We start from the raw sequence: 20,023 nt of genomic DNA on the forward strand, positions 1-20,023 counted from the left end.
TGGCTGATATTCTTTTAGTTTTTACATAAAGACAAACTCTTTTTATTGCTTCTTTATGTCAGTTCTGTTCTTTCAGTAATTAACAGGTTTAAATTGTCTATTTGTGTTTTATTGTGTGACAGACAGACGCTGCTGTAGATCTATAATCAAATGATAAAACATTGGAGCAGTTATCAGCTGTTTTCCTTCCAGCTATCACTATGTAGAAATTATTACGTTTAAAGTTTAAGCTTAAAATTCATGTTCAGCTAATTAACTCTTGAACTGTTCCTTAATAATTTCTACATATTGATAGCTGACTTCTTCATATTTGACAGTGTAGATGTTGTGCGTCATTGTCGTCTCCTCAAAATAAGGCGGCAGTGAGTGAGGACGTCCCTTTTGGTGAATTAGATTCCTCCGTCCTCGCTGGGAGGAGCTGAGACATGAGTGAGGGAAGTGAGGAGCCACGTTAGCCAAATGAAAAACATCCAGTAACTTTTAAAACTGCTCCTCTACTTGGAATGAATCAGCGCTTGATAAGCCCTCCCTCTTCTTCCTGCTCTCAAACACAACAAGCTCCACTCTGTGCTCATATTTCCTTGTTCCCTCCCCTTCACATCTACAGTTTTACTGCGGAAACATGTGTTGTTGAGATAAGAGCTCAAACTTTTTTCACTTTCTCAGGAAGTGAACCTCAGACAGTCGTTGCTGCTGAGAGCTGAAATGGCGCAGAAAGGAGATGAGCTGGACCGAGAAACCTTCTCTTGTTCGATCTGTCTGGATCTACTGAAGGATCCGGTGACTATTCCCTGTGGACACAGCTACTGCATGAGCTGTATTAAAGGATACTGGGATGGAGAGGATCAGAGGAAGATCTACAGCTGCCCTCAGTGCAGACAGACCTTCGCACCGAGGCCTGTCCTGGTGAAAAGCACTATGTTAGCGGATATAGTGGAGAAGCTGAAGAAGACTGGTCTCCAAGCTGCTCCTGCTGATCACTGCTATGCTGGACCTGAAGATGTGGCCTGTGATTTCTGCACTGGGAGGAAGCTGAAAGCCTTCAAGTCCTGTCTGGTGTGTCTGGCTTCTTACTGTGAGAAACACCTCCAGCCTCACTTTGAATCAACTACATTTAAAAAACACAAGCTGGTCGACCCCTCCAAGAAGCTCCAGGAGAACATCTGCTCTCATCATGATGAGGTGATGAAGATATTCTGTCGTAGTGACCAGCAGAGTATCTGTTATCTCTGCATTATGGATGAACATAAAGGCCACGTCACAGTCTCAGCTGCAGCAGAAAGGACTGAGAGGCAGAGAGAGCTCGAGGTGAGTCGACAAAACATCCAGCAGAGAATCCAGGACAGAGAGAAAGATGTGAAGCTGCTTCAACAGGAGGTGGAGGCCGTCAGTCGCTCTGCTGATAAAGCAGTGGAGGACAGTGAGAAGATCTTCACTGAGCTGATCCGTCTCATCCAGAAAAAAAGCTCTGATGTGAAGCAGCAGATCAGATCCCAGCAGGAAACTGAAGTGAGTCGAGTCAAAGAGCTTCAGGAGAAGCTGGAGCAGGAGATCACTGAGCTGAAGAGGAAAGACGCTGAACTGAAGCAGCTTTCACACACAGAGGATCACATCCAGTTTCTACACAACTACCCCTCACTGTCACAACTCAGTGAACCTACAGACTCATCCAGCATCAATATCCGTCCTCTGAGATACTTTGAGGATGTGACAGCAGCTGTGTCAGAGCTCAGAGATCAACTACAGGACATCCTGAGGGAGAAATGGACAAACATCTCACTGACAGTGACTGAAGTGGACGTTTTACTGCCACAACCAGAACCCAAGACCAGAGCTGAGTTCTTAAAATATTCATGTGAAATCACACTGGATCCAAACACAGCATACACATGTCTGTTATTATCTGAGGGGAACAGAAAAGCAACATCCACGAGTCAACAACAGTCTTATTCTAGTCACCCAGACAGATTCACTGATTATGAACAGGTCCTGAGTAGAGAGAGTCTGACTGGACGTTGTTACTGGGAGGTGGAGTGGAGCGGGATATTTGGAGTTGATGTAGCAGTCGCATACAAGAATATCAGCAGAGCAGGAAACTCTGATGAATGTAGATTTGGACGTAACAACAAATCTTGGATGTTATATTGTGACATTAACAGTTATACATTTTGGTTCAACAACATCCAAACTCACGTCTCAGGTCCTGGTTCCTCCAGAGTAGGAGTGTACCTGGATCACAGAGCAGGTATTCTGTCCTTCTACAGCGTCTCTGAAACCATGACTCTCCTCCACAGAGTCAAGACCACATTCACTCAGCCTCTCTATGCTGGACTTCGGCTTTATCTTGATGGCGACATAGTTGAGTTGTGTAAACTGAAATAGACAGAAGTCATTTCAGACTTCATGTGTCAGATTCTGTTGTAATTCTTCATGTTTTTGTCTCCATTGTTTCTGAGAGCTCGTTGCTGTGGTGTTTCTGAACTGCACAGAGATCAGCTGTCAATCAAACTGGGATTGTCAACTTTTTTTTTTCTTTTCATTTGTTCTGTTGATGTTTTGAGTTCCTTTAAAATTCACTTTTTCCTGTGTGTTTTTATCCATGGAGGCTATCACTGCTCATGATGATGTTTTTAATCTTCACTGATGTTTCTTCAGATGAAAATGTGAACTTCTCTTTGTTCTAAATGTTAGTTTCATGTTTGTATTGATGTATTTGTGTGCTGTTGTTTCTCTTCCACTTCAGCGTCTTAAACAGAGAAAACAGCAGAACTTCCTTCATCATAGATATTTTGTTCTCATCACTTTGTAAATTGATAAAGAAATGTACAATCAAAGTGTAATTATCATGATAATAATCATTTATTATGTTCTTGTACATAGCTGACATTCTGGGTTAAACTAAGTGATTGTGTGGATGAAGTGAATGTGTACATGAAATCATTGAACTAGAGTCATTAAATAGACTTTACTGATTGGATGTAATCTGAAACTTTACATAATCAATAAATAAAGATCTTTTTTTTTCAACAGTGAGCAAAGTATTTTCTTCTGTCTTCATCTCAGGATCTCATTCAAAGCTTGTGGAGAAAATGTGAAACTAAAATGAGAGTTTATTTGAGGCAGTTTTCCTCCTGAAACACCACAAAGTACAGAGTTCATGTTCAGAGCAGACAAACGTTTGTCAGTCAGTCTCTGTACTTTCAGCTTTCTTCACTAAAGCATTTAATGCTTTCTAGGTGGAGCTAATTTAACACCTTATACTGTTGAATAGTCTAATCTATAACAATACATATATAACAAACTGATCAAATGTTTTATGTGTAAAATATTGATCTGATAGGTAACTAAAGCTGTCAAATAAATGTAGTGGAATGGAAGTATAAAGTAGCATCAAATGGAAATTGATTTTGATTTTTGAGAGTAAAAATAAAAAGCTGATAATATATTGGCTGATATTCTTTTAGTTTTTACATAAACACAAACATTTTTGATAAGAATCACTCATTTAAATGCGACAGTAACAGTAGAGCTGTAACAATGAAATCCACAGAAAATGAATCAGCAGTTATTAAAAAGTATTTTGATAATTGATTCTTCGTTTTGAGCCTCTCTCTCTCTCTTTTTTTTTTAAAGAAATATCTTTTTCTGATTCCAGCTTCTCAAACGTGAGTATTTTCTGGTTTATTTAGTCCTCTATGACAGTAAACTGAATATCTTTGTGTTGTGGACTGTTGGTTGTGACAAAACAAGACATTTGAGGACCAAACTTGTAAGGATTAAGTCATTTTCAGCTCGTCATATTTGAGGATTTGTTGCTTTTCTTAGTCTTACATGACAGTAAACTGAATATCTTTGGATTTTGGACAAAACAATTTGATGACGTTATCTTGGGCTTTGGGAAACTGTGATCAGCATTTATTTGACTGTTTTCTGACATTTTATTGACCAAACAACTAATCAACTGATCAAGAAATGAATCAACACATGAATGGATAAGAAAAATAATAGTTAGTTGCAGCTCTACTTGTTATTTAGCTGAAAAATACATTTGGCATTTCTGTATCATGATTTCTTGTTACTTACTGGTAAGATATCAGCTGGATATTTAGATTGATCTGTAAGCCTCTTGTTACAACTTAAGCACATTTCAAGTTGTCTTTTATTTAATTGTCACAGACATCAAATGAAAGCTTTGATTAACACTTGGTCAGAGGTGGAAGAAGTACTCAGAGTAAAAGTACATAAGTATTAGCAGCAAAGTGTACTTAAAGTATTAAAGTAAAAGTAATGTGAATACTTTGAGTGTTTTATTCATTTTACATGTAAAGAAACGTCTCCAGACATGAAAACTGAACACATTCAGGAGTTTGGAGTCGTTTTAACTGGTCTTTAGCAGCCAGACTCCCCCTGCTGTTCATAAGAAGTGATGCAACAAGAACTCTGATCCTTCAATACAAGTAGAAATATTTCTGTAAACAGTGTAACCCCTGTGTGTGGACTTGTGTTTGTTTATGGTTCATGTGTTAATCAGATGTGTTACTGACAGATTTGTTCCTGCATCGCTTTGTTTTTGTTGTTTTTGTGTCTTGTTTCAGTTCCAGAGCTGGAGGATGACGATGCTGCGTTTGGTGGTGAGTTACAAACCTTCATCACAGTTTTCATCCTGTTACTCAGAGTGGATCAAACACACTTTATTATCTAATATTGTCCAAAAAAAAGTGTCATTTTAATACGACATGAAAAACTAAAGGTGGAAGATGTGCAGAAGTTCTGTTTGCATACAAACACAGAGAAACATAGATGAAACAAAAATATATTAAATATCATTAAAATATTTTAAAAACATTAGAAAAAATAAGTGATAGAATTATTAAGAAGACATGAAATATGTTGTTACAGTGCACTAAAGCTACATCTACATGTGAAGATTAAAAAATGAATCAAAGAAAAACAGTAAATGACAAAAATGACGTCAACTTTACTTGTGTTTTTTTGTTATCTGTAAGAAAAATGTATCTGAGTGGGAAGAAAAATCATGACACACTCAGTGTTGTATGTTTATTAAATCCTTAAAGACATCATAATATATTAATATCTTGTTTCTATTACATAAGATTATGAATTCAACTTTTTCTGCATCAAATAATGAAATAAAAATAGTTTCTTTGCAGATTCAGATGAAGAGATGGAAGCTCCAGATATCACTCCTCGTACCAAGAAGGGGAAGAGAAAATCCTCAGAGGAGCTGGACTTCTCTGGATCTTTAGGTTAATGCTGAGTTGAACTTTCTCTTTTTATCTGCCTTCATTTGTCCTGTTTTTATTTAGTAAAGTATATAAAGTGTGAGTTTTCCTTCTGTTTCTAAACTGTGATATTTGAGCTGCAGACTGTTGATCGACTCATTTTAAAGTTGTTTTATTGATGGCTGCTCCTGCTCACAGGTTCAAAACAGACGAAGAAGAAGAAGAAGAAAGGAAACAAAGACGCAGCAGTGTTTGCTTCTGCTGAGGAGGTGAGATGATGGAAAAAAAAAAGTTGATCCCCGTTTCTCAAAACCAAGATGACGTCCTCAAATGTCTCGTCTTGTCTCGACCAACAGTCCACAACTCAAAGACATTCAGTTTACTGTCACAGAGGACTGAAGGAACCAGAAAATACTCACATTGTCAGAAGCTGGAATAAGAATGTTTTTACGTTTTGTTGGTGATTTAATTTCCTGCCAATCAATTAATTGATTAGTTTATTGATCATTGCAGCTCTATGAAAAATGTCAAAACATCTCAATCACTCTGTTTTCAGTCCAAAACACACAGATATTCATTTTACATCATATACACAAAAAAGTTGCAAATCTTTATATTTGAGAAGCTGTAACCAGTGAATTTCTTGCAAAAATAACTCAAATGATTAATTGATTGTCAACAGTTGCAGATTAATTGATTAATCAACTAACTGTTTCAGCTCTAGTTGGGTTGATACAGTTTTTCAACCTTGTAAACTCATAAAACCTTCTGATACCAAAGTTCACTGACGTTTAGCCTAAACGAGGCTCATTTTGTGTTCTTCCAGAAAAGTTGATATGTTGGAGATAAAAGGTTTTCACCATACAACATAAAACACAGTGTGTTGGATTGAAAACTTCCTGTTTCAGTAAAAAAGTGTTTGGTGTTTTTCAGTTTGGTTCCCTGCTGGATGAGAACGCCGGCTCTAAGTTTGACAACATCGGACTGAACGCCATGAACAACAGAGACAAAGCAGGTAAGAGACACCTGAACGACACCTGATGATGTGATGCAGACGTCCTCTCCTTGTCTTTCTAACACTTCCTGTCCCCCCGCAGGCCTGAAGCAGATCAAGTGGGAGTCTCAGCATGACGACTGGATCCAAGACCGCGACGTTAAGACGCTGCGCAGGAAGAAGACCATGTTCAACAAGAAGAAGATGTTGGGCCGAGCCAGGACAGGAAGCAAGATGTTCGGGAACAAGAAGAAGAAGAAGTAGCTGCTGTGTGTTGTTGTGGACTGTAACTGACGGACACCTTCACTCCTGTTTGGCCGCCCAGGCTTCGTGGTCTCTCTCTCGGATGCCGTAGACGCCCGCCCACTCGTTGGACTGGTAGTAAACTGGGAGGAAACAGAGCAGAAACTGGTTTTCAGATCCAGTCAGCTGATGAAAACTTAATGGGATCAAATGACGACATGATCTGAAGAGAAGCCATGTTTAGTTTTTTGTAAAATTTGAAAAGACTTTGGTATACAGGACATTATGTTGCTATGGTAACACGTTTTTGTCTGCAATTGAACACAGAAGCAACAGATTTTCTTGAATCTGCTTTAACTCTGTAATATTATTCATACTGCTTCTGTGTTATGAAGGTAAATATATCAACAGAAATTAAAGTTGTTGTTTTCTGATGCTGTTTCAGTTTGTTTACAGTAGAAATGTACATAAATAACAGATAAACACACCCATATTAGTTCTGACCAATGAAACACACTTAATCTGTTTCTGCTTATTTTAGATTTTTAAAAATCTTTATCATGTCAGGTTAAGTACGTACATGGTTCAGACATCAGGCAGCTGTTTTAACTGAAGGCTGAAAGGTCACTAATATATTTTTCATCAGTTTCCATCATAATTGTCAAGTATGATTCAAATTTGTTAGTCGTGTTCCCAAAATAAAACTGCACAAGTTTTAACTGTTGGAAATTGAATCCAAACAACACAATATGTTTTAATCTAATATTGATTTTTGAGAGTAAAAAACAAAAAGCTGATAATGTATTGGCTGATATTCTTTTAGTTTTTACATAAACACAAACTCTTTTTATTGCTTCTTTATGTCAGTTCTGTTCTTTCAGTAATTAACAGGTTTAAATTGTCTATTTGTGTTTTATTGTGTGACAGACAGACGCTGCTGTAGATCTATAATCAAATGATAAAACATTGGAGCAGTCATCAGCTGTTTTCCTTCCAGCTATCACTATGTAGAAATTATTACGTTTAAAGTTTAATCTTAAAATTCATGTACAGCTAATTATCTCTTTAAACTGTTACTTAATAATTTATACATATTGATAGCTGACTTCTTCATATTTGACAGTGTAGATGTTGTGCGTCATTGTCGTCTCCTCAAAATAAGGTTGCAGTGAGTGAGGACGTCCCTTTTGGTGAATTAAATTCCTCCGTCCTCGCTGGGAGGAGCTGAGACGTGAGTGAGGGAAGTGAGGAGCCACGTTAGCCAAATGAAAAGCATCCAGTAACTTTTAAAACTGCTCCTCTACCTGGAATGAATCAGCACTTGATAAGCCCTCCCTCTTCTTCCTGCTCTCAAACACAACAAGCTCCACTCTGTGCTCATATTTCCTTGTTCCCTCCCCTTCACATCTACAGTTTGAAGATGGGTGTAACCAACATGTACAAGAGCTGTCAGGCTGCATTTACTGCGGAAACACATGTTGTTGAGATCAGAGCTGAAACTTGTTTCACTTTCTCAGGAAGTGAACCTTAGACAGTCGTTGCTGCTGAGAGCTGAAATGGCGCAGAAAGGAGATCAGCTGGACCGAGAAACCTTCTCTTGTTCCATCTGTCTGGATCTACTGAAGGATCCGGTGACTATTCCCTGTGGACACAGCTACTGCATGAGCTGTATTAAAACACACTGGGATGGAGAGGATCAGAGGAAGATCTACAGCTGCCCTCAGTGCAGACAGACCTTCGCACCGAGGCCTGTCCTGGTGAAAAGCACCATGTTAGCGGATATAGTGGAGAAGCTGAAGAAGACTGGACTCCAAGCTGCTCCTGCTGATCACTGCTATGCTGGACCTGAAGATGTGGCCTGTGATGTCTGCACTGGGAGGAAGCTGAAAGCCCTCAAGTCCTGTCTGGTGTGTCTGGCTTCTTACTGTGAGAAACACCTCCAGACTCACTTTGAATCAACTACATTTAAAAAACACAAGCTGGTCGACCCCTCCAAGAAGCTCCAGGAGAACATCTGCTCTCGTCATGATGAGGTGATGAAGATATTCTGCCGTACTGATCAGCAGAGTATCTGTTATCTCTGCACTATGGATGAACATAAAGGCCACGACACAGTCTCAGCTGCAGCAGAAAGGACTGAGAGGCAGAGAGAGCTCGAGGTGAGTCGACAAAACATCCAGCAGAGAATCCAGGACAGAGAGAAAGATGTGAAGCTGCTTCAACAGGAGGTGGAGGCCATCAGTCGCTCTGCTGATAAAGCAGTGGAGGACAGTGAGAAGATCTTCACTGAGCTGATCCGTCTCATCCAGAAAAGAAGCTCTAATGTGAAGCAGCAGATCAGATCCCAGCAGGAAACTGAAGTGAGTCGAGTCAAAGAGCTTCAGGAGAAGCTGGAGCAGGAGATCACTGAGCTGAAGAGGAAAGACGCTGAACTGAAGCAGCTCTCACACACAGAGGATCACACCCAGTTTCTACACAACTACCCCTCACTGTCACAACTCAGTGAACCTACAGACTCATCCAGCATCAATATCCGTCCTCTGAGATACTTTGAGGATGTGACAGCAGCTGTGTCAGAGCTCAGAGATCAACTACAGGACATCCTGAAGGAGAAATGGACAAACATCTCACTGACAGTGACTGAAGTGGACGTTTTACTGCCACAACCAGAACCAGAACCCAAGACCAGAGCTGAGTTCTTAAAATATTCACGTGAAATCACACTGGATCCAAACACAGCACACACACATATGTTATTATCTGAGGGGAACAGAAAAGCATCATTCATGGATCAACAACAGTCTTATTCTAGTCACCCAGACAGATTCACTGAATGTTATCAGGTCCTGAGTAGAGAGAGTCTGACTGGACGTTGTTACTGGGAGGTGGAGTGGAGAGGGGGATGGGTATGGGAATTGGGAGTTGATGTAGCAGTCGCATACAAGAATATCAGCAGAGCAGGAAACTCTGATGAATGTAGATTTGGACATAATAACAAATCTTGGTCTTTTAATTGTGACACTATCAGTTATACATTTTGGTTCAACAACATCAAAACTCACGTCTCAGGTCCTTGTTCCTCCAGAGTAGGAGTGTACCTGGATCACAGAGCAGGTATTCTGTCCTTCTACAGTGTCTCTGAAACCATGACTCTCCTCCACAGAGTCCAGACCACATTCACTCAGCCTCTCTATGCTGGACTTCAGCTTTATATTGATGGAGCCACAGCTGAGTTGTGTAAACTGAAATAGACAGAAGTCATTTCAGACTTCATGTGTCAGATTCTGTTGTAATTCTTCATGTTTTTGTCTCCATTGTTTCTGAGAGCTCGTTGCTGTGGTGTTTCTGAACTGCACAGAGATCAGCTGTCAATCAAACTGGGATTGTCAACTTTTTCTTTTCTTTTCATTTGTTCTGTTGATGTTTTGAGTTCCTTTAAAATTCACTTTTTCCTGTGTGTTTTTATCCATGGAGGCTATCACTGCTCATGATGATGTTTTTAATCTTCACTGATGTTTCTTCAGATGAAAATGTGAACTTCTCTTTGTTCTAAATGTTAGTTTCATGTTTGTATTGATGTATTTGTGTGCTGTTGTTTCTCTTCCACTTCAGCGTCTTAAACAGAGAAAACAGCAGAACTTCCTTCATCATAGATATTTTGTTCTCATCACTTTGTAAATTGATAAAGAAATGTACAATCAAAGTGTAATTATCATGATAATAATCATTTATTATGTTCTTGTACATAGCTGACATTCTGGGTTAAACTAAGTGATTGTGTGGATGAAGTGAATCTGTACATGAAATCATTGAACTAGAGTCATTAAATAGACTTTACTGATTGGATGTAATCTGAAACTTTCCATAATCAATAAATAAAGATGTTTTTTTTCAACAGTGAGCAAAGTATTTTCTTCTGTCTTCATCTCAGGATCTCATTCAAAGCTTGTGGAGAAAATGTGAAACTAAAATGAGAGTTTATTTGAGGCAGTTTTCCTCCTGAAACACCACAAAGTACAGAGTTCATGTTCAGAGCAGACAAACGTTTGTCAGTCAGTCTCTGTACTTTCAGCTTTCTTCACTAAAGCATTTAATGCTTTCTAGGTGGAGCTAATTTAACACCTTATACTGTTGAATAGTCTAATCTATAACAATACATATATAACAAACTGATCAAATGTTTTATGTGTAAAATATTGATCTGATAGGTAACTAAAGCTGTCAAATAAATGTAGTGGAGTGGAAGTATAAAGTAGCATCAAATGGAAATTGATTTTGATTTTTGAGAGTAAAAATAAAAAGCTGATAATATATTGGCTGATATTCTTTTAGTTTTTACATAAACACAAACATTTTTGATAAGAATCACTCATTTAAATGCGACAGTAACAGTAGAGCTGTAACAATGAAATCCACAGAAAATTCATCACATGAATATCTTTGTGTTGTGGACTGTTGGTTGTGACAAAACAAGACATTTGAGGACCAAACTTGTAAGGATTAAATCATTTTCAGCTCGTCGTATTTGAGGATTTGTTGCTTTTCTTAGTCTTACTTGACAGTTAACTGAATATCTTTGGATTTTGGACAAAACAAGCAATTTGATGACGTTATCTTGGGCTTTGGGGAACTGTGATCAGCATTTATTTGACTGTTTTCTGACATTTTATAAACCAAACAACTAATAAATTGATCAAAAAATTAATCAACATCAACATCTTTCTTTTTAAGTCCTGTTATACTTACATGTTCCGCTTGTAGATGAACAGAGTATAAGAAGGTTAAATTAGATTTCATATTATATATTCTACTGTAGTTGTGTCTTTAGTACATGTGAACCAACATCCGGCTCTGATAATTACGTCCAAAAAAAGGAAAAGATGAGAGAAACGGTTTTATTGAGTCGGCTGGATACCAGCCACATTTCATAACTTCTCCACAGAGACAAAATCAGCTTTAAACACTCACTGCATAAATAAATTAGGGCTGAGAGATCAAATTAATATCACAATATTCATATTTTCCACAATATGACAAATGTAGGCAAAAACAAAAGATGATCAAACTGGTGTTCAGTGTAATGAACTGCCTTCTGTTTAGCTTGACATCAGGAAACCTTCATGTGTGTAAAACTGAAACTTAAAACAGAAGATTCTTAACATTTTAATTAAATCAAATGAACATTGAGTTTGTGTAGCTGGGGATAGTGTTGGAAACTGAATGTCTGGTCAGAAATGAATTAAATCCAACTTTTGCCAATTTTATACAATATCTTATCGAGTCCTTGTACATCTGCTTTTGTTTAAACAACATTTATATGAGAAACATCTTTTGTTTAACAAATAAAAAAGTCTTTGAGGTATTTAAAATATTATTTTGGAGTCAGTACCAAACTCTGGATGTATCAGCAGTAGAAACAAACAGTACCCAGCTGTAATACCCAGTAGTTTCAAATTCAAACAAGATTGTGTTAAACCGTGATGCAATTCAAAAAGTCAACTGACAATTACAGTTAATGACTTCTCATGTCATATTCTTTTTCCCATACTTAAATCTACAAGGATAGTTTCAGATTTGTTCTAGTTTGTCTTTGAATAGTTTGAAATGTTGGGAAATATACTTACTGGTTGAGAGTTTGATTCCACTCTCATGTCTGTACCTGATATAAAGCTAGATCCAGGATGTGGTTAGCTTAGCTTAGCATAATGACTAGAAACGGGGGGAAACAGCTAGCCTGAGTTAAGACGTGTCTTGCTTGTTTGATCCACACAAGAAAATTGCAAGTTGTCATTGTTACATTGTTACACTGTTATTGTACGGATTAAACAAACAAGATACAACAGCCAACCTAGTGGTTTCCAGTTTTTATGCTAAGCTACTGCGACAGGCCATAGCTCATATTTAACATGCAGACCGATATCAGTTTCATAGAATTTGTCAAGAAAGCAAATAGACATGTTTCCCAAAATATTGAACTATTGAAATGCAATACTCACATGCACACATATGTATATATAAAGAGTAGTTAGTCGCTGTAGTGATTTCTCCTCTCTGTACTGGCTGTGAAGAGATCTCTCCTTGTAAAAGATCGGGAACAAAATCCAACTAAGGCTAACATGAGGGTTAAGCATTCAGAGTTAAGGCCTGATCACATCACAATTTAAAACTGTGAAATCTAACTGCAAATCAAACTTTGGTTAACTTTGACCAATAGCAAGACATCTTGGCAGTGCTGACCTTTGAGGTGCCTGAGAGAACAAAATGGAAGAAGCTTACGGAGCTTATTAGCTTTGACGCTCCATCCACTTTTCCTTAACCTCTCTGTCAAAGTAAAAACTGTTTCGAAAAGCAGCAGACAGTTATGAGAGGGGAGTCAATACAAATACATCTTTAGAATAAATCGACCGTTACCAAGCTTATTAGCTTTATTTTCCCTCTTTACTAACTTTTTATTGTACAAATGGTGAACAAAATGGCAGGTGGAAGCAAACAGAAGAGTATAGAGAAGCTGCAGGAGCTATGGACCCTTTCAATGGCAGACATTTTGACTTGTCAAAGCAGGAAAAGCACAGGTGTAAATAACATTAACGATGGCTCCATTCCATCAATTGTCTCAGTGAGCACAACACCAGAGTCCTGGAACTGGCTCACCTGAATGCAGTGCAGCCATCATTAATGATATTAATTACACCTTTTCTTTTCATGCTTTGACAAGTCAAAATGTCTTTTAGGTCTGACTAGCATTAACACGGCTAACAGCCCAGCTATGGCAGTTCACCAACCAGCCACTACGTCACCAAGCTTCTGGCCCCACCTGTCATAGTGATGAGTGAATGTCACTTAATCATGTGACTGCTGCTTTAGACAAATCAAGTCAGGATGGTTCAAAGTTACAGTGTTTTGAGTGCGAAATTCCCCTCTAAGTGCTGCTGAATCTCAGCAAGTGAAAAACAGAGGGAATTTTGAACCAAAAACTCAGCGATCTTGTAAAATACGCTCTTGATTTGTCTCATTTTGACAGCTGAAGGCCTGAACTGACTTTAGCTGAACTTTAGAACAAGTACTGTGGATTTTGTCCCCCATCTTTTACAATGTAGAAGGGAATGACAACAGCGACTCTTTGAACACGCACGTCCATGTAAATATTGTATTAAGACAGATTTAAATCACTGTCATTACGATGTTCCATCTGATTCCTAAAACCAGAGGCGGGACGTGATGCAGACGTCCTCTCCTTGTCTTTCTAACACTTCCTGTCCCCCCGCAGGCCTGAAGCAGATCAAGTGGGAGTCTCAGTGTGACAACTGGATCCAAGACTGCGACGTTAAGACGCTGCGCAGGAAGAAGAGCATGTTCAACAAGAAGAAGATGTTGGGCCGAGCCAGGACAGGAAGCAAGATGTTCGGGAACAAGAAGAAGAAGAAGAAGAAGAAGAAGTAGCTGCTGTGTGTTGTTGTGGACTGTAACTGACGGACACCTTCACTCCTGTTTGGCCGCCCAGGCTTCGTGGTCTCTCTCTCGGATGCCGTAGACGCCCACCCACTCGTTGGACTGGTAGTAAACTGGGAGGAAACAGAGCAGAAACTGGTTTTCAGATCCAGTCAGCTGATGAAAACTTAATGGGATCAAATGACGACATGATCTGAAGAGAAGCCATGTTTAGTTTTTTGTAAAATTAAAAAGACTTTGTTATACAGAACATTATGTTGCTATGGTAACACGTTTTTGTCTGCAATTGAACACAGAAGCAACAGATTTTCTTGAATCTGCTTTAACTCTGTAATATTATTCATACTGCTTCTGTGTTATTAAGGTAAATATATCAACAGAAATTAAAGTTGTTGTTTTCTGATGCTGTTTCAGTTTGTTTACAGTAGAAATGTTTATAAATAACAGATAAACATGCCCATATTAGTTCTGACCAATGAAACACACTTAATCTGTTTCTGCTTATTTTAGATTTTTAAAAATCTTTATCATGTCAGGTTAAGTACGTACATGGTTCAGACATCAGGCAGCTGTTTTAACTGAAGGCTGAAAGGTCACTGTTGGGACTACATGTGGACCACAGTTTACCACATGTTTCCAGACTCCAAGAAACCTGAGCCCTGGGGGTTCGCACCCAAAGTGTGAAGCTCCACCCACGGATCCAGGTTATCAAAACTAGAGATTCCCCTCTTATCACCCTCTTTTCTCCACGAGCTGCAGCAGGAGCAGCTCCTTGCTCTCTTTCACACCTCCAGCAGCTGCTGGAGCAGCTCTCTGCTCTCTTGTGTGGCCTGCTCACAGCAGACACACACTTTCTTCTTTACGGCAGAAGACGCGAGAGCCTGCCTAAGACTCAGAAACTAAGTTTCCTTGTGCCAGCAGCTAACACACAAGTCTGCTGGCCAGTTTAACAAGTACAGGAGCCGCGAAATGGAGTTAGCTTGCCGCTAACTCTACACCAAGGAGTGACCTGGGCCCTCTGCACGACTGGAGTGCTCTCTCCCCAGCAACGCCTGCATCTTTCAGCTTCAGAGCCAAAGCCTCCTCAGCCTGACTCACCCACGGATTCACCAGCTACAAAGCAGGACACCACAAAGCATCTCTTACTTCATGGACTGGTAACAACTGGGCATAGCCTAGCAACACAGTGAAGCATAGTACGGCTAAGCAAGAATGTTTAACTCAAACAATGTACTGTACGTGTATTGATTTGGTTAAGGTTATACATTGAACTGTTGTTGTGATGTCCTTGTTGCCTATAGTCAAGTTACTGCATAGCCACACCGCTAGGTTAATGTTAGCATGCTTAACACATGTTACATCCAGTAACTAGGCCTTGCATGCAACTAACCTCATCTTAACCTGGCACCTTTAGCATACACCAATTGGCCTTGAATAGAGAACCACACAGTTAAGAGGTTAAAACCTAGTTTGGCAAACTTTGGTTCAGGCAGCACATGTGGTTCAAGACACCACATGGTCTGGCCTTTTATCCCTGTAGTTCCCTTTATCAGCCAAAGTGTCGGCATGCCATGTGCTCAGTCACCAGGTGACTGCAGCCATCTTGCTATTGTCTTCCCTACACACACACACACACACACACACACACACACACACACTCACACATTCACACTTGTATATAGGTACACTTAGCTAGATTAGTATCGTGTGTTGCTTTTACCCTTTTGTTAAATAAATGCTTTTGGATATACCTGTTGTCTGTTTTAATGTTGCACAAGAATGAGTTTTGCCAACCTCTGCTCTGTAAAGAACTCCAAATCCTTCAACCTTAACTAGCTATTGATATGGTGATTTTGTTTATAGTTATTAAATTAATTATTAATCAAAGTCCCAAATTCATAGATTAGTACACTTTGAGACTGAATTGGCTATCTTTTTCCCTGAGTCCAGGGTGGTGCCCCGTTATTATTAATTCTTATTAATAATTTTATTGATTTTAATAATTAACACTTATCTTTGATAATCATTAATTATTGCTGATAGCCAAACTTGTAGCCACGGCCCAACAAAATGACGCCCCGCGTGAGGCAGAGTATTGTTGGCAATTATTCATAATTGTGCAATATTAATTTCAGCATAATTTTGGCCAGTACCAAAATTCTGGAATCTAAAACCTTTAGACTATCCAAAAGTCTTTATATTTAACATGACCAGTCTGCCACAGGAGAAGATATCTAGCTGTACTTACAAACACGTGAAGTGTTGGGAGAATTGATGTTTTTCAAATCAATTTTAGCTAAAGCAATTGGTAACACAAATCTTGAGTTGTTGATAACTACCACTTTAAGCCCTCGTAGTGTTAAACTAAGAGATTGCTATTGCTGCTAGCCACTCAGGTTGAACCTACTCTGTAGGAAGTGTAAGAATTTTGGTTCAGCATTCGAATAGTACACATTCAATGCCATCCAGTCAAGCTGTCAGAATTAGTTGTTAATTCAAGTGCTCCCCTTGTTAATTAAAACACAGTGTGCCACCGGCCCTGTGACACATAGAGAGCTTGTACCTGGCTGTTACTGCCATGCATTCCAGCCTGAGTAAGAAATAGAGCCCGTGAGATAGAGCCACAGTGTGCTACCAGCCCTGTGAAACTTAGAAGTTATCCTCTAGCTGTTACTGCCATGCATTCCAGCCTGAGTCAACTTTAAGAAACAATCCTCTAGCTGTTACTGCGCTGCATCTCAGTTAGTGCATGTTGAAATCTGTTGTGCCCACTAGAGCCACTAGACGGTGTCGTAGCTACCCCTCCTCCACAGGAAGCTACTCCCCATAGTGTAAGCCACAAAATTGTTTGGTTAGGCTAGTGTACTGCCCAAACTACACTACAAAGTGTCTGCCACGCAACACCATAGCCAACCACATTGTTTTGTTGTACTAGTCAACTGTTAATCTAATCCTCCGTTCCGGATACAACAATGGAGAACCCCTGTGTAGAACAGTTTATTTCTTCCCTAGCACAGAGCCTAGAACCTGGCTACCCAGAATTCATCAGCAGGTTGAATTTCAGTGAGTGCAGGAAAGAGATAGACTCACTACTCAAGGACAGGAATGATGCACAGACCTCATCCAAAGATCCATTGTTATGCTTGCTTCTGAACTTCCACAGGCAAACCAGCCTTGCCTGTCAGAGCAGAGCAGCCCTAGAAAAGGAGGTAGATTTCCTTAGAGCGCAAAATGCTTGCCTCCTCCATGAGGTTCAGACGGCCAATAAGAAAGCCATGCGCTATTTAGAAGACCTGTACTCAGCAGAGTTAAATCTCTGCTCACACAAGGAGGAATTGTTAAGGCTTAGGTCAGAATGTCCTGCCCCACTACAGTCATTCAGCCAATGTGATTCCGGTTATTCCGATTCACACTCCTCCCATAATGAAAGGTTAACTCCCTCTCCACTCAGAAGATTGGAACAATTCCCAACTGACCCTAAGTTCTTGGGAATGAAGTCAGCTTCTCAACCTCCACTGAGAGACAGAGCTAACAGCTACCTGAGTTCCCATCTCTCTGAAACAGACACTGAAGAGACATGTAGTTTATCCTCTAGAAGATATTCTGCCCAGTGTTTTTCCCAGCCACCGATACATGACACATTCATCCGTGCTCATCCTTCCGAAGGGGGGACTAGATCATCCCAGAACTGTTCAGCCTCTCCTCAGCACTATCAGGGAAGTGATAACAGCTGTTCAGCCCCTGCCCTTCAACCAGAGAGAACTGTAGTACGTGATGAACATGTCCATGATAGTGCTAGTTTAGTCTTGTCTTCACCAGAAATGATTTCACAGTGTTCCCGCCTTAAAGTGCTTGAGCTTATAGCTAAGGACATTGATCATTTTGACCCAGACAGCTGTAATCACCACATTGAAGATTACTTTAGAGAACTAGAATACAATCTAGTTGACCTGCCCCATGCAACCCAAAGTGAGAAAGTTAAACTTGTGTGGAAAACCAGCTCTAAAGCTGTACACAAGTTTATACAATCACAACCTTCCAGAGTCAGAAATGACTACCAAGAGCTCCGTCAAGCACTAGTAGAAGAATTCTCTTTTACTGCTGACGAGATCACATCAATGGTTGCAGCCCTCCAAGTTAAACATTCCCGTCGTGAGCATCCCAGGGATTATTACCAACGTTTGAGGCATGCATACTTCCAGGGCAAGAATGCACCAGGCTTAGAAGAACACCCCACCTTCAAGTCCTTATTCTTGCGGAACCTTCATCCATGCGTACGCACTCACGTTGTACTTATGACGCACCAAGGTAACCCTTCACTGCGTGAGATAAGAAAGATGACACAGGTGGCTTGGGAAACTGCTGTCACTTCCAAAGCAGGAGGGAAAACAATTGAGCCTGCCAGCTCAAACACTGAAGTGTCATACAGGTCTGCTGCCTCAAAAGATCACCCTCAGAACAGTCCAAAGGGGGGTGACAAAAGGCAGCATAGGGACACTGAGCGTAAGCGCCATGTCCACCAACTGCGTCGAGATAGGCATTCACACAGTAGAAGCTTTAGAAGGCCATACGCAGAGATTCTGGCCCAGAAGTGTGACCGGACAATGGACAGATCAGATGATGACCACAGCATCTCTGACCACAGTTCAGTACATGGCCACCATCTATCAGACAGTGACAGTGCCTCTGAATGTCTCTCTCCCTCTGGCTACACGGAGCGTTACAGCCCTGAGCCACAAGTTAGAAACTTAAGGCACAAGAGCTCTAGAGTTCGCTTCTCACAATTCTAGACAGCAACACGGTCCACCCCTGTACTGACAGTAAGACAGATACCAGTGCCTTACTTTTCCTGCAGTTACATAGGTAAACTTGGGTTCGTTAGCAACAGTAGCAACCTCAGTTATTCTAAACTCAGTAATAGCCAGACAGCCTGCTATTAGTTGAGGAAAGCCTAAATTCTGATTCAGCTCAGACACCACTGTCCTACTTTGCAAGTACAATTGGATCAACTCCTTGGTAGTATTTTGTCAATAAGATCACTTTGCAAAACACTAGCTTAGGACACTCCATTATGTACTTTCAGAAGTAGTTATACACATGTCTTCATCCACCACATGTTTAGGACATAGTGCCAAACAAACAATGATACAGCCATTAGGACTTTGGGATTTTTGGAAATATGATGACATCCTTCTGCAGCTACACTTGCCTGAAGGACAAAATTGTAAAGTCTGCCAAGATCAGACTGAGTACTACATTGAGTAGTCAGTATTGTCATCAGACCCAATGAGTGAAACAACAAACACTCTTGGACACTCCAGAAATGGCTTTATCATTTTAGGTGCCACTCTCTCTGCAACTCACCTTAACAAAGTTACACCACTAACATTCCTGTTCTCACTAACCCAAAGAATAATGAGAAACCCAGGTTATGTTATTTAGGACTATGCCTTTGTTGTTGTCTATCATGCTTTTGTTTTGTAATTCTGACTGTTCTTGCTTAGCCAAGATAGATAGTGTTAACCACTGCCCAGATGTTACAAACTTGAATGAACTGACAAATGAACTCTCGAACTCAACTGTGGACCATACAGTACATGTATGTTTGTGCTCCCAGGATCACACATCAGGTGCAATCCTAGGACCAAAGGGGGGATGTTGGGACTACATGTGGACCACAGTTTACCACATGTTTCCAGACTCCAAGAAACCTGAGCCCTGGGGGTTCGCACCCAAAGTGTGAAGCTCCACCCACGGATCCAGGTTATCAAAACTTGAGATTCCCCTCTTATCACCCTCTTTTCTCCACGAGCTGCAGCAGGAGCAGCTCCTTGCTCTCTTTCACACCTCCAGCAGCTGCTGGAGCAGCTCTCTGCTCTCTTGTGTGGCCTGCTCACAGCAGACACACACTTTCTTCTTTACGGCAGAAGACGCGAGAGCCTGCCTAAGACTCAGAAACTAAGTTTCCTTGTGCCAGCAGCTAACACACAAGTCTGCTGGCCAGTTTAACAAGTACAGGAGCCGCGAAATGGAGTTAGCTTGCCGCTAACTCTACACCAAGGAGTGACCTGGGCCCTCTGCACGACTGGAGTGC

General features: G+C 40.2%; 2 protein-coding genes across 2 annotated transcripts; both read left to right on the forward strand.

Moving 5' to 3' along the window:
* Positions 1–519: 519 nt before the first annotated feature.
* On the forward strand, positions 520–10,375 carry LOC137169883 (uncharacterized). The gene is made up of 3 exons (XM_067573293.1): positions 520–2,380; positions 4,596–4,631; positions 7,927–10,375. The coding sequence occupies exons 1-3, from the start codon at positions 706–708 to the stop codon at positions 9,729–9,731; spliced, it is 3,516 nt and encodes a 1,171-aa protein (XP_067429394.1). The 5' UTR covers positions 520–705; the 3' UTR covers positions 9,732–10,375.
* On the forward strand, positions 4,367–6,914 carry LOC137168915 (CCAAT/enhancer-binding protein zeta-like). Its single transcript, XM_067571777.1, has 5 exons — positions 4,367–4,631; positions 5,172–5,267; positions 5,442–5,512; positions 6,177–6,258; positions 6,341–6,914. Exons 2-5 carry the CDS (start codon positions 5,186–5,188, stop codon positions 6,499–6,501), a joined length of 396 nt encoding a protein of 131 aa, XP_067427878.1. The 5' UTR covers positions 4,367–4,631; positions 5,172–5,185; the 3' UTR covers positions 6,502–6,914.
* Positions 10,376–20,023: the final 9,648 nt, after the last annotated feature.

The sequence above is a fragment of the Thunnus thynnus genome, chromosome 18 (genome assembly GCF_963924715.1).
Source record: "Thunnus thynnus chromosome 18, fThuThy2.1, whole genome shotgun sequence".
Taxonomy (NCBI): domain Eukaryota; kingdom Metazoa; phylum Chordata; class Actinopteri; order Scombriformes; family Scombridae; genus Thunnus; species Thunnus thynnus.